Source organism: Oncorhynchus nerka, unplaced genomic scaffold, assembly GCF_034236695.1.
Source record: "Oncorhynchus nerka isolate Pitt River unplaced genomic scaffold, Oner_Uvic_2.0 unplaced_scaffold_2068, whole genome shotgun sequence".
Lineage (NCBI taxonomy): Eukaryota > Metazoa > Chordata > Actinopteri > Salmoniformes > Salmonidae > Oncorhynchus > Oncorhynchus nerka.
This window is the reverse complement of record NW_027039262.1, coordinates 40,217-52,719: the sequence shown is the minus strand read 5'-3', so window position 1 is coordinate 52,719 and position 12,503 is coordinate 40,217. Positions and strand designations below refer to the sequence as shown.

Below are 12,503 nucleotides of genomic sequence, written 5' to 3'. Positions count from 1 at the left end.
TAAAATCTGAGTGCTATGCAGTTTGCTAGTATTTTTGCCACAGCATCGAAGTGTAAGGGACCTTAGATAGACTAGGTCTTTATATTTGCCATCTGGGTCTTGTTTTAATAATAGAGAAATCAGACCTTCCTGCTGAGTACATGACATACTACCATTTCTATAGGAGTAGTTAAAACAATCTAACAATGGAGCTTTTAGTATATAAAAAAATAATTGATATGCCATCAAGCCCTGGGTTTTTTCCAGACTGAAAGTATTTAATAGCCTCAAAAAGTTCTTCCTCTGTAATTTGTCCTTCACAATGATCTTTCTGTACATTTGTTAATTTTCCATTTTTTTATATTATTTGAAAATAATTCCTCCATAATCTTCCTTCAGTGGGAAAGGATGAGATGGAAAAGAGAACATCTGCCTAAAATAATTATCTTCCTCTTTTAAAATATAATTCAGAGAATCATAGATGACACCGTCTTCAGTAACGAGTTTCTGCAAATAATTTTTGTTAGCGTTCCTGTATTGGAGATACAGGTAAAATTTTGTGCATTTTTCTCTATATTCCATCCAGTTTGCTTTATTTTTGTAATAGATTACATTAGATTGTTCTTGAATAAGTTCCTCAAGTTCTTTTTGTTTTTCCTCCAACTTATTTTGTATTTCTGTAGTATCATTTTTATTGCCATCTACCTGTACTATTAGGTCATGGATTTCCCTTGTTAGTCTTGGCTCTTTAGCCAGAAACTGCTTTTTTATTATTGATGAATATTGAATTGAATGACCCCTGAAGGTACATTTTGTCAAACTCTGACCATAGTTTGCTTTGTATGTTTCTATGCTTTGTTTGGTCAGGGTGTGATCTGAGTGGGCATTCTATGTTGGATGTCTAGTTTGTCTGTTTCTGTGTTTGGCCTGATATGGTTCTCAATCAGAGGCAGGTGTTAGTCATTGTCTCTGATTGGGAACCATATTTAGGTAGCCTGTTTTGTCATTGTGGGTGATTGTCCATGTTAGTCGCTTGTGTCAGCACAGATCTCATTATAGCTTCACGGTCGTTATTCGTTTATTGTTTTGTATAGTTTGTATTCAGTGTCCAGTGCTTTCTTTAATTAAAAAATCATCATGAACACATACCACGCAGCGCTTTGGTCTGCTTCATACGACGATCGTGACACATTTAAAGGTATACCAAACAATAAGGAGATTTCCTGAACCTATATTATACTAGAAAAAAAATCAGTTAAATTATTTTGTCTTAGTTAAAAATAAGTTGTCCTCCAGTAAACCGTGATTAAATTGCCAATATCCACGTCCACGTGGAAAATCTATAAGAGTTATGTGAAGGCCAATTAGATGATGATCCGATCGCATTCTGTCTCCTATTAAAACTTTTTTAACCTTTGATGCAAGAGAGAAAGAGACAAGAAAGTAGTCAAGACGACTAGCTTGATTAAGTCTCCTCCATGTATATCTCACTAGGTCGGGGTTTTTTAGTCTCCAAATATCCACTATTTCTAATGTGTCCATAATATTTCTGATTTCCTTAAGGGCACGGTGATGAGAGTTTGTAGAGTGATTAGCTTTACGGTCCATTGAGGTACTTAACACTGTTATAGTCTCCTACCATAATGATTAGATCATTTGTTGCCTATAAGTTCAATAAATTGGTATAAATGTTTTCAAAGAAGTGATGGGGACCATATAAATTGGGGACCATATAAATTAATGAGCCAAATCTCTTCTTCGTCCACTTTCATATTCAAAAGTATCCACCTTCCTTGCGAATCATTCCTGTCTATTTGCACATTCAGATGGAAATTATTGTTAAATAATATCATCACACCCTTTCCCCATTCCCTTTTCCACGCAGCTTCATCTCAGGATGTAGAGTGACTTTCCTGTAAACAGTATATGTTATATTCCTTTTCTTTTAGCCATGTAAAGACTGATCTTTTTTAATAATCTGCTAAACCATTACAATTATAACTGGCTATACTTATTTCACCCCTTACCATAACTAGATACTATTCTCAGTCATAATTGACCATAATTAGTGCTTGTAAAGTTTCTGCCATCAGAGGTATTATGAAGGTCAAAACTAGAGCTTTCAAATGTCTGACATTTAGAATTCAAGAAATAGGTTCTATCAATATGTGTTTTATTCCCTTGCCTGTGAGCCAATGCCACAGATGTTAGAAAATTGAGACAAGATATTATGTATGTGGCAAATCTGAGTAGGTTGATGTGTCTGATATTGGATGGGATATAGTGAGAGTGTGTACAATGTCTGTATTAGAGTAAGACTATAATCTGTGATGTCCAAATTAATAATAACTCTGTCAATTTGCATAGTTGGGTGTCTATGTGTGTAACATGAAGTGCGTATTGCCTTGATATTCATGGTGATAATTGTAATCCATATCGTATCACCATCATAGTAGCATCATAACGACCTTTAACATAATTGAAAAACATATCCCAGCATTTCCATAGCAATTGACGTTTCACATGATCATGAAAGAGACCTTGCATTACTCTAGAGACGACTCCACTACAGTACAAATGTATTCCATACAATATGTTATTATTCCCCAATGCCCCTATTCTGATATCTTCCCCTTGCTTGTTGTAAACATATATAAACTTGTAGACAAATACATAAAAGATAGACAAACAATAAGCACATTAAATTATAAAACAGTTAACAATAGAGAGAAAGGGAGAGAAGAGAGAGAGGAGAGCGAGATCGGGTGTGTGTGTGTGTGTTTGTATAAGTCCGTATGTGCAAGCAAGCATGTAATTGAGTACGTGTGTGTTCATATCCACTTCATAATGTTCAGATCATTTCACAGTTCCCATACCTTCTATTTTTTTCTCGTAACCTGAAGTCCCTTTAGAGCTTAGTACTGCCATGGTATTATGGAGCTGTCTGGGAATAGCTGTCCATCTATAAAGAGTTTGTCCACATTGATAAAGCCACGCCTACCATCCTTCCTTTGTTGTCTTTGTACCGGATACAGTCTCTTACGACGTTTGTTTATCTCCCTTAGAAGTTGGTCATTGAGACCGAATTTGGTCCCTTTAAACTCCCTTCCTCTGCTTTTGATCAGCTCGTTTGTACTTAAACTGACTTGACCAGTCAAATAAAGATGAACTAAAAAAGTGGGATGTAAATCCACTACACAACACATTACTAAACAATACATGAATTGCACAAAACCGGTGAGAAAAGGTGCCCACAAACTCTTACATAAAGCGGACTGAACAGCATAGTCCCAACAACTTACCACTACTACACCTGGCTATCAGCGGAGCCTTGTCTGGCAACGAAAAAGTTAATTCAGCCTCATTTACTGTTTTTTAAAGTAACATGGCTGACTTGCTTAAACAAATGTGGTTTCTACTGATAATTGAGATGTACAAACTATGGCATAAGGGGATGACGGATAAGAGGCAAACGGTAATTTCGATTAAGACATTAATGAGCGAGCTAGGACGGACGTAGTCAATGTAATTATTTGTTCAGCACTTTTGAAATATACAGCAACATAATTCAGAACATGGGCCGTTCTTACAGTGTTCTCCTTGTACGCCAAGTCAGAACCGTAGGATAAATAAAGGGGCATGTAAAGCAGACAATGAAAACCTTACATTATTCAATTATTACATTTCTCTAAAACAGGTTATAGGCAACATGTGTGCAAAATGAAGAGGTGAAAATAGACCAAATTATTAGGGTGAGGCACATGGGCTACTAACATCTTACTACACAACATACACTTAGTATTACTTTCTTAGCTACAGTATTCACATCTCCCTGGCATGTTACATCATTTATGCAGCAGCATACAAGACATTTTTGGACTCACCTTGTTGTGCTGTGCTCACTTGAACAGGAAGGTGGCGCGGCAGTAATTTGTGGGCATATTTTTTCATCAAACTTCGTCAACAAATTATGGCATTCTCTGGATTTGTGGTGCTTTCAAGACAACTGGGAACTCAGGGGACAAAATGATGACATCAGTGATCTTCAGGTCATAGCTAAGAAAGAGTTCCCAATTTACAATTCCAAGTTGGATGAGTTCAAAACGTTTTCCCAGTCGTAGCTTGTTTTTCCCCGAGTTCCCAGTTGAATTGAACTCACTCCAGTCAGATTTTGAAGTACCGAGTTAAGTTGTTTTGAACACGGCACAAATCAAGCTTCATCGACAGCATGGCCAATGTTGAATGTTTACCATTTTAAACTAGGAAAAGAGCCCCTTAATCTTAGACTTGAGACCACAGAGCCACTCCACTGAATAGCAGGCTAATGATTGCTTTGCGATGCTTGCCGTTAGCCACTGATTCCTTCCAAACCACTCATTGTTGAATTTGCAATTTGTTGTGTAATGTTTATGTCCAATGGCCGATGAGCACCGATACGTTTTATCTATAATTTCTCATTATTTCTCTTCATATGACAAAGATTAAAAATGATTTGCCAGTAGACCTTCGACTTGATTCATGATGATGTTGCTAGCTCAGATGTTGAAAGTATGATGTTGACATGATAAGTCCAATCAAAGCGACTGTAGATATCACATGATTTAAAGTTATTTTATCTGTGGACAATGACCTTGAGCCTTCTTGGATTGGCACTTATAATGTAACTCTATGGCAGCACCCAAGGGGCTTGAATTTTCAAGTTCTACGATTAGACTTGGTAGTGACGTATTGTCCCCATGAATGACAGAACACTGAGCCAATCACGGCACAAACGCTCTATTTTCTGCTGGCTTAACCCACCTCCACAGAAGACAATGAGCTAGGCTGAAAGACCTGCATTTTGGAGCTGCCTTACTCAAGAAAACAAGAAAGAGACCATTTTTGAATGAGGCTTTATTAATAACTCAATTATAAATGTTTTTTTAACATTGTTTGCAAACAGATCATTTTTTTCCCACTTTCTCCCTCTGATGTCAGTGAAGCAGAGTCTCTGCCCAACTGCCCGAAATGGTCTGAAACACCTAAGTCTTTAAAGAGTACCCCCCCCCCCATAAATACAAATAATAATAATACAAATTATAATAATAATAATGTGACACTGACTAATTGAGGAGAAATGTGTTTACTGTGATATGTGGTTGTCTCACCTGGCTATCTTAAGATGAATGTACTTAATGTGCTGGTGACGTCACAGGGTCAGAGAGAACTCCTGACTGTAGTCATACAAAAACAATCCAGGCACTCAGCCCATAAGAACCATTCATACTGTCAGATCTAATATGAAGAACTGAATACAACCATAAGAACCATTCATACTGTCAGATCTAATATGAAGAACTGAATACAACCATCAGAACCATTCATACTGTCAGATCTAATATGAAGAACTGAATACAACCATCAGAACCATTCATACATACATGATCAGTAACTAAAATAACTCATCTAGTTTTAAAGACAATTAATAAACACATGTATTCATTTTATAAACTGTGTAACATTAAATAAAGCTTTAAAACAACCCCCCCCAAAAAAAAAACTTGTGGTGAAAAGTGATCATCTCTATCTGATACATGTTACGGGCGGAAGGTAGCCTAGTGGTTAGAGCATTGGGTCAGTAACCAACAGATTGCTAAATCGAATCCCGAGCTGACAAGGTAAAAATCTGTTGTTCTGACTCTGAACAAGGTAGTTAACCCACTGTTCCTAGGCCATCATTGTTAATAAGAATTTGTTCTTAACTGACTTGCCTCGTTCAATAGAGGTTCAATAAAAAAAAGTGTGAACTAGCTCCTTCCCACAGAATACTGCAGAGGGACAACCTGGTCTCAGAGCAAAACGTATTATATTATACAAAAACACATCTGTGCTACTCCATTTAGTATGTTCGATTACATTGGACAACCAATATAAACTGAACTAAAATATAAACTAAACATGTAAAGTGTTGGTTTCATGAGCTGAAATAAAAAAAATCCAGTAATGTTCCATCCACCTGACAGGTGTGGCATATCAAGACGCTGATAAAACAGCATTATCATTACACATGTTTACCTTGTGCTGGGGACAATAAAAGGCCCCACAACACAATGTCACAGACGTCTCAAGTTTAGGGAATGTGCATTTCAATATTTATATCTCTACCATAAGCCACCTCTAACGTCCTTTTAGAGAATTTGGCAGTACATCCATCCGGCCTCACAACTGCAGATCACATGTAACCACGGCAGCCCAGGACCTCTTCACCCGCAGGATTGTCTGGGAGGGGGCTGAGTAGTATTTCTGTCTGTAATCAAGACCTTTTGTGGGGAAAAACTCATGCTGATTGGCTGGGCCTGGCTCCCAAGTGGGGCTATGTCCTCCCAAGTCCCACCCATGCCTGAGCCCCTGCCCAGTCATGTGAAATCCATAGATTAGGGCCTAATTTATTTCAATTGACTGATTTCCTTATACGAACCATACATCTTTGAACTTGTTACGTTTAGATTGTTGTTCAGTATAATACGACTTGCAGGACGTATCGTCTTAAGAATTACAATTCGTATGTTATTTTACGCATTGCTATTCATACAATATGTTACGAACTTGTAATATGTATGATATGTTACAAATTCCAATTTGTTGTTGCTAACGTTAGCTAGGTTAGGGGTTTAAGATAGAGTTAAATGTGTTTAGGGGAAAGGTTAGCTAACATGCTTAGTAGTTGCATGCTAAGTTAACATGCTGACATAGGTAAAAAGTAGTAAGAAGTTGCAAAGTTGCTAATTAGCTAAAATGCTAGTCCTTCTTGATGAGATTCAAACACGCAGCCTTTGGCTAGGCGTTTGACTTGCCCACCCATCCACAGAGCAGGAGTAAGACTTCTCTCCTGTGTGTATACATTTGTGTGTTAAGTTGCTATGGTGAGAGAAACTAACCCAAAAGTCAGAGAAGACGTAAGCAGGCTTCTCTCATGCGCGTGTTCTCTGATCAACTTTTAGCTCAGTTGCTGTTTTGAAGCATTTTACACAGGCAGAGCAGAGCATGTATATGTTGGTGTTTTTAAGGGATCCAGTCGAGAGAAACTCACCCCACAATCAGAACAGGAATAAGGCTTTTCTCCTATATGTGTTCTCTGTTGAACTTTTAGCTCATTTTATGTTTTAAAACATTTTCCACAGTCAGAGCAGGAGTTAGGCTTCTCCCCTGTATGTATATGTTCATGTGATTTTAAGTGGGAAAGTTGAGAGAAACTAGTTCCACAGTCAGGGCAGAAGAAAGGCTACTCTCCTGCGTGTGTTCTCTGATGAACTTTTAGCTGAGTTGATGTTTTAAAACGTTTTCCACAGTCAGAGCAGACGTAAGGCTTCTCTCCTGTGTGTATACGTTGGTGTGTTTTTAAGGTGCCCAGACGAGAGAAACTCACACCACAGTCAGAGCAGAAGAAAGGCTTCTCTCCTGTATGTATAAGTTCATGTGTTTTTAAGTGGGAAAATTTAGAGAAACTAGTTCCACAGTCAGAGCAGTAATATGGCTTCTCTCCTGTGTGTGTTCTGTGATGAACTTTTAGCTCAGTTGATGTTTTGAAGCATTTTCCACAATCAGAGCAGACGTAAGGCTTCTCTCCTGTGTGAGTCTTCTGATGAACTTTTAGCTGAGTTGATGTTTTAAAACGTTTTTCACAGTCAGCGCAGGAGTAAGGCTTCTCTCCGGTGTGTATAAGTTGGTGTGTTTTTAAGGTGCCCAGATGAGAGAAACTCGCCCCACAATCAGAGCAGAAGAAAGGCTTCTCTCCTGTGTGTGTTCTCTGATGAACTTTTAGCTCATTTGATGTTTTAAAACATTTTCCACAGTCAGAGCAGTAATAAGGCTTCTCTCCTGTGTGTGTTCTCTGATGAACTTTTAGATGAGTTGATGTTGTGAAGCATTTTCCACAGTCAGAGCAGGAGTATGGCTTCTCCCCTGTATGTATACGTTCATGTGATTTTAAGTGGGAAAGTTGAGAGAAACTAGTTCCACAGTCAGGGCAGAAGAAAGGCTTCTCTCCTGTGTGTGTTCTCTGGTGAACTTTTAGCTCATTTGATTTTTTAAAACATTTTCCACAGTCAGAGCATGAATAAGGCTTTGCTCCTGTGTGTATACGGTGGTGTATTTTTAAGGTGCCCAAACGAGAGAAACTCGCCCCACAGTCAGAGCAGAAGAAAGGCTTCTCTCCTGTATGTATACGTTTATGTGTTTTTAAGTGTGAAAATTTAGAGAAACTAGTTCCACAGTCAGAGCAGTGATATGGCTTCTCTCCTGTGTGTGTTCTCTGATGAACTTTTAGCTCAGTTGATGTTTTGAAGCATTTCCCACAGTCAGAGCAGAAGTAAGGCTTCTCTCCTGTGTGAATCTTCTGGTGAACTTTTAGCTCAGTTGATGTTTTAAAAAGGTTTCCACAGTCAGAGCAGACATAAGGCTTCTCTCCGGTGTGTATAAGTTGGTGTGTTTTTAAGGTGCCCAGATGAGAGAAACTCGCCCCACAATCAGAGCAGAAGAAAGGCTTCTCTCCTGTGTGTGTTCTCTGGTGAACTTTTTGCTCATTTGATGTTTTAAAACATTTTCCACAGTCAGAGCAGGAGTATGGCTTCTCCCCTGTATGTATACGTTCATGTGATTTTAAGTGGGAAAGTTGAGAGAAACTAGTTCCACAGTCAGGGCAGAAGAAAGGCTTCTCTCCTGTGTGTGTTCTCTGGTGAACTTTTAGCTGAGTTGATGTTTTGAAGCATTTTCCACAGTCAGAGCAGACGTAAGGCTTCTCTCCTGTGTGTATACTTTGATGTGTTTTTAGCTTTGATAGAAATGGGAAAATCTCTTCACAATGTGGGCAGTGATGAGACCTCTTAGCTCTCTGATCTTCCTGCTGTTGCTCTCTGGATGTTGAGAATGTCTCAACATGGTCTCCTGTGTGAACATCAGAAAAAGCAGTCAGTTGGTGTGATATAAATGTTAACCAAATGTATTTTATGAATCCCTTTTTACATCAGTAGTTGTCACAAAGTGCTTAACCTGTCTGCTAGCGTCCCACCTCGACAACAGCCGGTGAAATTGCAGGGCGCCAAATTCAAAACAACAGAAATCCCATAATTAAAATTCCTCAAACATTCAAGAATTTAACACCATTTTAAAGATAAACATCTTGTAAATCCAGCCACAGTGTTAAATTTCAAATAGGCTTTACGGCGAAAGCACACCAAATGATTATGTTAGGTCAGCACCGAGACACAGAAAACCATACAGCCATTTTCCAGCCAAGGAGAGGTCTCATAACAGTCAGAAATAGCGATTAAATTAATCACTAACCTTTGATGATCTTCATCAGATGGCACTCACAGGACTTCATGTTACACAATAAATGTGTGTTTTGTTTGATAAAGTTAATCTTTATGTCCAAAAACCTAATTTGAAATTGGTGTGTTGTGTTCAGAAATGCATTGTCTCAAACAAACATCCGATTAAAGTAAAGAGAGCCACATCAAAAAACAGAAATACTCATCATAAACATTGATAAAAGATACAAGTGTTAAACATACAAATACAGATAAATTTCTCATTAATGCAACCGCTGTGTCAGATTTCAAAAAGGCTTTACGGCGAAAGCACACTCTGCGATTATGTTAGTTCAGCGACTCGACACAGAAACCCATACAGCCATTTTCCAACCAAGGAGAGCTTCACAAAAGTCAGAAATAGCGATTAAATTAATCACTATCCTTTGATGATCTTCATCTGGTGGCACTCCCAGGTCTCCATGTTAGACAACAAATTATCGTTTAGTTCGATAAAGTTAATCTTTATGTCCAAATACCTCCGTTTTGTTGGTGCGTTTATTTCAGAAATCTAAAAGGCACAATCCGCACTCTCAACACCAAGACGAAAAGTTTGAAAAAATTACAATTAACTATAATAGAAACATGTCAAATGATGTTTAAAATCAATCCTCAGGTTGCTTTTAATAATAATCAATAATATTTCAACCGGACAAAAGCTTTGTCAATTGAAAAAGGTAAACAAGAAATGCACGCTCCCGATCACGTGCTTGGTTCAGGGATGGAAATTTCCACTGTCCTGTTATTGAAAGTGGTGTATCTCCCTCATTTTTCAGAGTAAAAGCCTGAAACAATTCCCAAAGACTGGTCACATGTTGAGGAAGACAGATTTCCACTGGGTCCTAAGTCTGGGCCACTCAATGACATTCAGAGACTTGTACTGAAGCCACTCCCACGTTGTCTTGGCTGTGTGCTTCGGGTCGTTGTCCTGTTGGAAGGTGAATCTTCACCCCAGTCTGAGGTCCCGAGTGCTCTCAAGTTGGTTTTCATAAAGGATCTCTCTATACTTTGCTACGTTGCATCTGTCCCTTGATCCTGACTAATCACCCAGTCCCTGCCACTGAAAAACATCCCCACAGCATGCTGCTGCCACCACCATGCTTCACCGTAGGGTTGGTGCCAGGTTTGCTCCAGACATGACGCTTGGCATTCAGGCCAAAGAGTTCAATCTTGGTTTCATCAGACCAGAGAATCTTGTTTCTCATGGTCAGAGTCATTTAGGTGCCTTTTGGCAAATTCCAAGCGGACAGTCATGTGCCTTTTACGGAGGAGTGGCTTCCGTCTGGGCACTCTACCATAAAGGCATGATTAGCGGAGTCCTGCAGAGATGGTTGTCCTTCTGGAAGATTCTCTCATCTCCATAGAGGAACTCTGGAGCTCTGACAGAGAAGAACCATCGGGTTCTTGGCCACCTCCCTGACCAAGGCCCTTCTCCCCCATTTGCTCAGTTTGGCCGGGTGGCCAGCTCTAGGAAGAGTCTTGGTGGTTCCAAACTTCTTCCATTGAAGAATAATGGAGGCCTCTGTGTTCTTGGGACCTTTAATGCTGCAGAAATGTTTTGGTACCTGTCTCCAGATCTGTGCCGACACAATCCTGTCATGGAGCTCTACGGACAAATCCTTCCACCTCATGACTTGGTTTTAACTCTGACATGCAGTGTCAAATGTGGGACCTGACATAGACAGGTGTGTGCCTGTCCAAATCATGTCCAATCAATTGAATTTACCAGAGGTGGACTCCAAGTTGTAGAAACATCTCAAGGATAATCTCATAGCAAAAGGTCTGAAAACTTATGTAAATAAGCAATTTTTATTTTTTTTTAAATTACATTTGCAAGACTTTCTAAAAACCTGTTTTGGCTTTGTCATTATGGGGTATTGTGATGTCATTATGGGGTATTGTGTGTAGATTGACGAGGAAAAACATGTAATCAATTTTAGAAGAAGGCTGTAACGTACCAAAATGGGAGAAATGGGAAGGGGTCTGACAGTGCCCTCGGAAAGTATTCAGACCACTTTACTTTTTCCACATTGATATGTTACAGCCTTATTCTAAAATTAAATGTAAAAAAATCCTCAGCAATCAACACACAATACCCCATAATGACAAAGTAAAAACAGGTTTAGAGTTTTTTGCAAATTTATAAAAATTAACAAAAAAACAGAAAAACAAGACAAACTAAAAATTGAGTTCAGATGCTTCCTTTTTCCATTGATCATCCTTGAGATGTTTCTACAACTTGATATATAAAAAAATATTAAATATATACTACTGTTCAAAAGTTTGGAGTGACTTTGAAAGAAAAGCACATTGACTGTCCATTAAAATAACATCAAATTGATCAGAAATACAGTGTAGACATTGTTATTGCTGTAAATGACTATTGTAGCTGGAAATGGCAGATATCTTATGGAATATCTACATAGGTGTACAGAGGCCCATTATCAGCAACCATCACTCCTGTGATCCAATGGCATGTTGTGTTAGCTAATCTAAGTTTATCAAATTAAAACCCTTTTGCAATTATGTTAGTACAGCTGAAAACTGTGGTGCTCAGTAAAGAAGCAATACAACTGGCCTTTGCAACTCTGCCTGGAAGGCCAGCATCCCGGAGTCTCCTCTTCGCTGTTGACGTTGAGGCTGGTGTTAAGTGACCCCAAACTTTTGAAATGAACTCAGGTGCATCCTGTTTCCATTGATCATCATTGAGATGTTTCTACAACTTGATCTATAAAATATTAAATATATATGAATCAGATATAAACCATCAGGATGTGGTAGTCTACTGGTTATTGTTAACACTTCTCCAATCGTTGTTGAGATCTGATATTCTCGAGACGAAGGTCTATATCATATTTCTCAAATACTTTTCAGGCTAAATTCCAGCCGACCATGGAGAGAACAGTAATGTCTAACTACACCGAAAACAATACATCAATGCAACATGTAAAGTGTTGGTCCCATGTTTCATGAGCTGAAGTAAAAAAATCTCTAACAAACACAAAAAGCTTTGTGTGCACAAATATGTTAACATCCCTGTTAGTGAGCCTTTCCCCTTTACCAAGATAATCCATCCACCTGACAGGTGTGGCATATCAAGAAGCTGATTAAACAGCATAATCACTACACAGTTGCACCTTGTGCTGGGAACAATAAAAGGACACTTTAAAAGGTACA

The 12,503-nt window shown here is 38.6% G+C and overlaps 1 protein-coding gene across 3 annotated transcripts in view; it reads right to left on the bottom strand.

Annotated features, from left to right (window-relative positions):
* Positions 1-4,855: 4,855 nt before the first annotated feature.
* LOC135567429 (oocyte zinc finger protein XlCOF6-like) overlaps positions 4,856-12,503 on the bottom strand; it is a 40,427-nt gene continuing 32,779 nt past the window's right edge. The window contains exons 3-4 of one of the 3 annotated variants that reach the window (XR_010462356.1): positions 9,007-10,932; positions 8,815-8,901 (exon numbers count right to left, since the gene is read on the bottom strand). Coding sequence is in view for 2 of the 3 variants with exons in the window: in XM_065014827.1 (XP_064870899.1) it covers positions 7,241-8,901 (1,661 nt within the window). In the remaining variant the exon portion in view is untranslated. Of the gene's footprint in view, positions 10,933-12,503 lie in introns of all 3 variants that reach the window. The other 2 variants (XM_065014827.1, XM_065014828.1) reach the window with 2 other exon arrangements.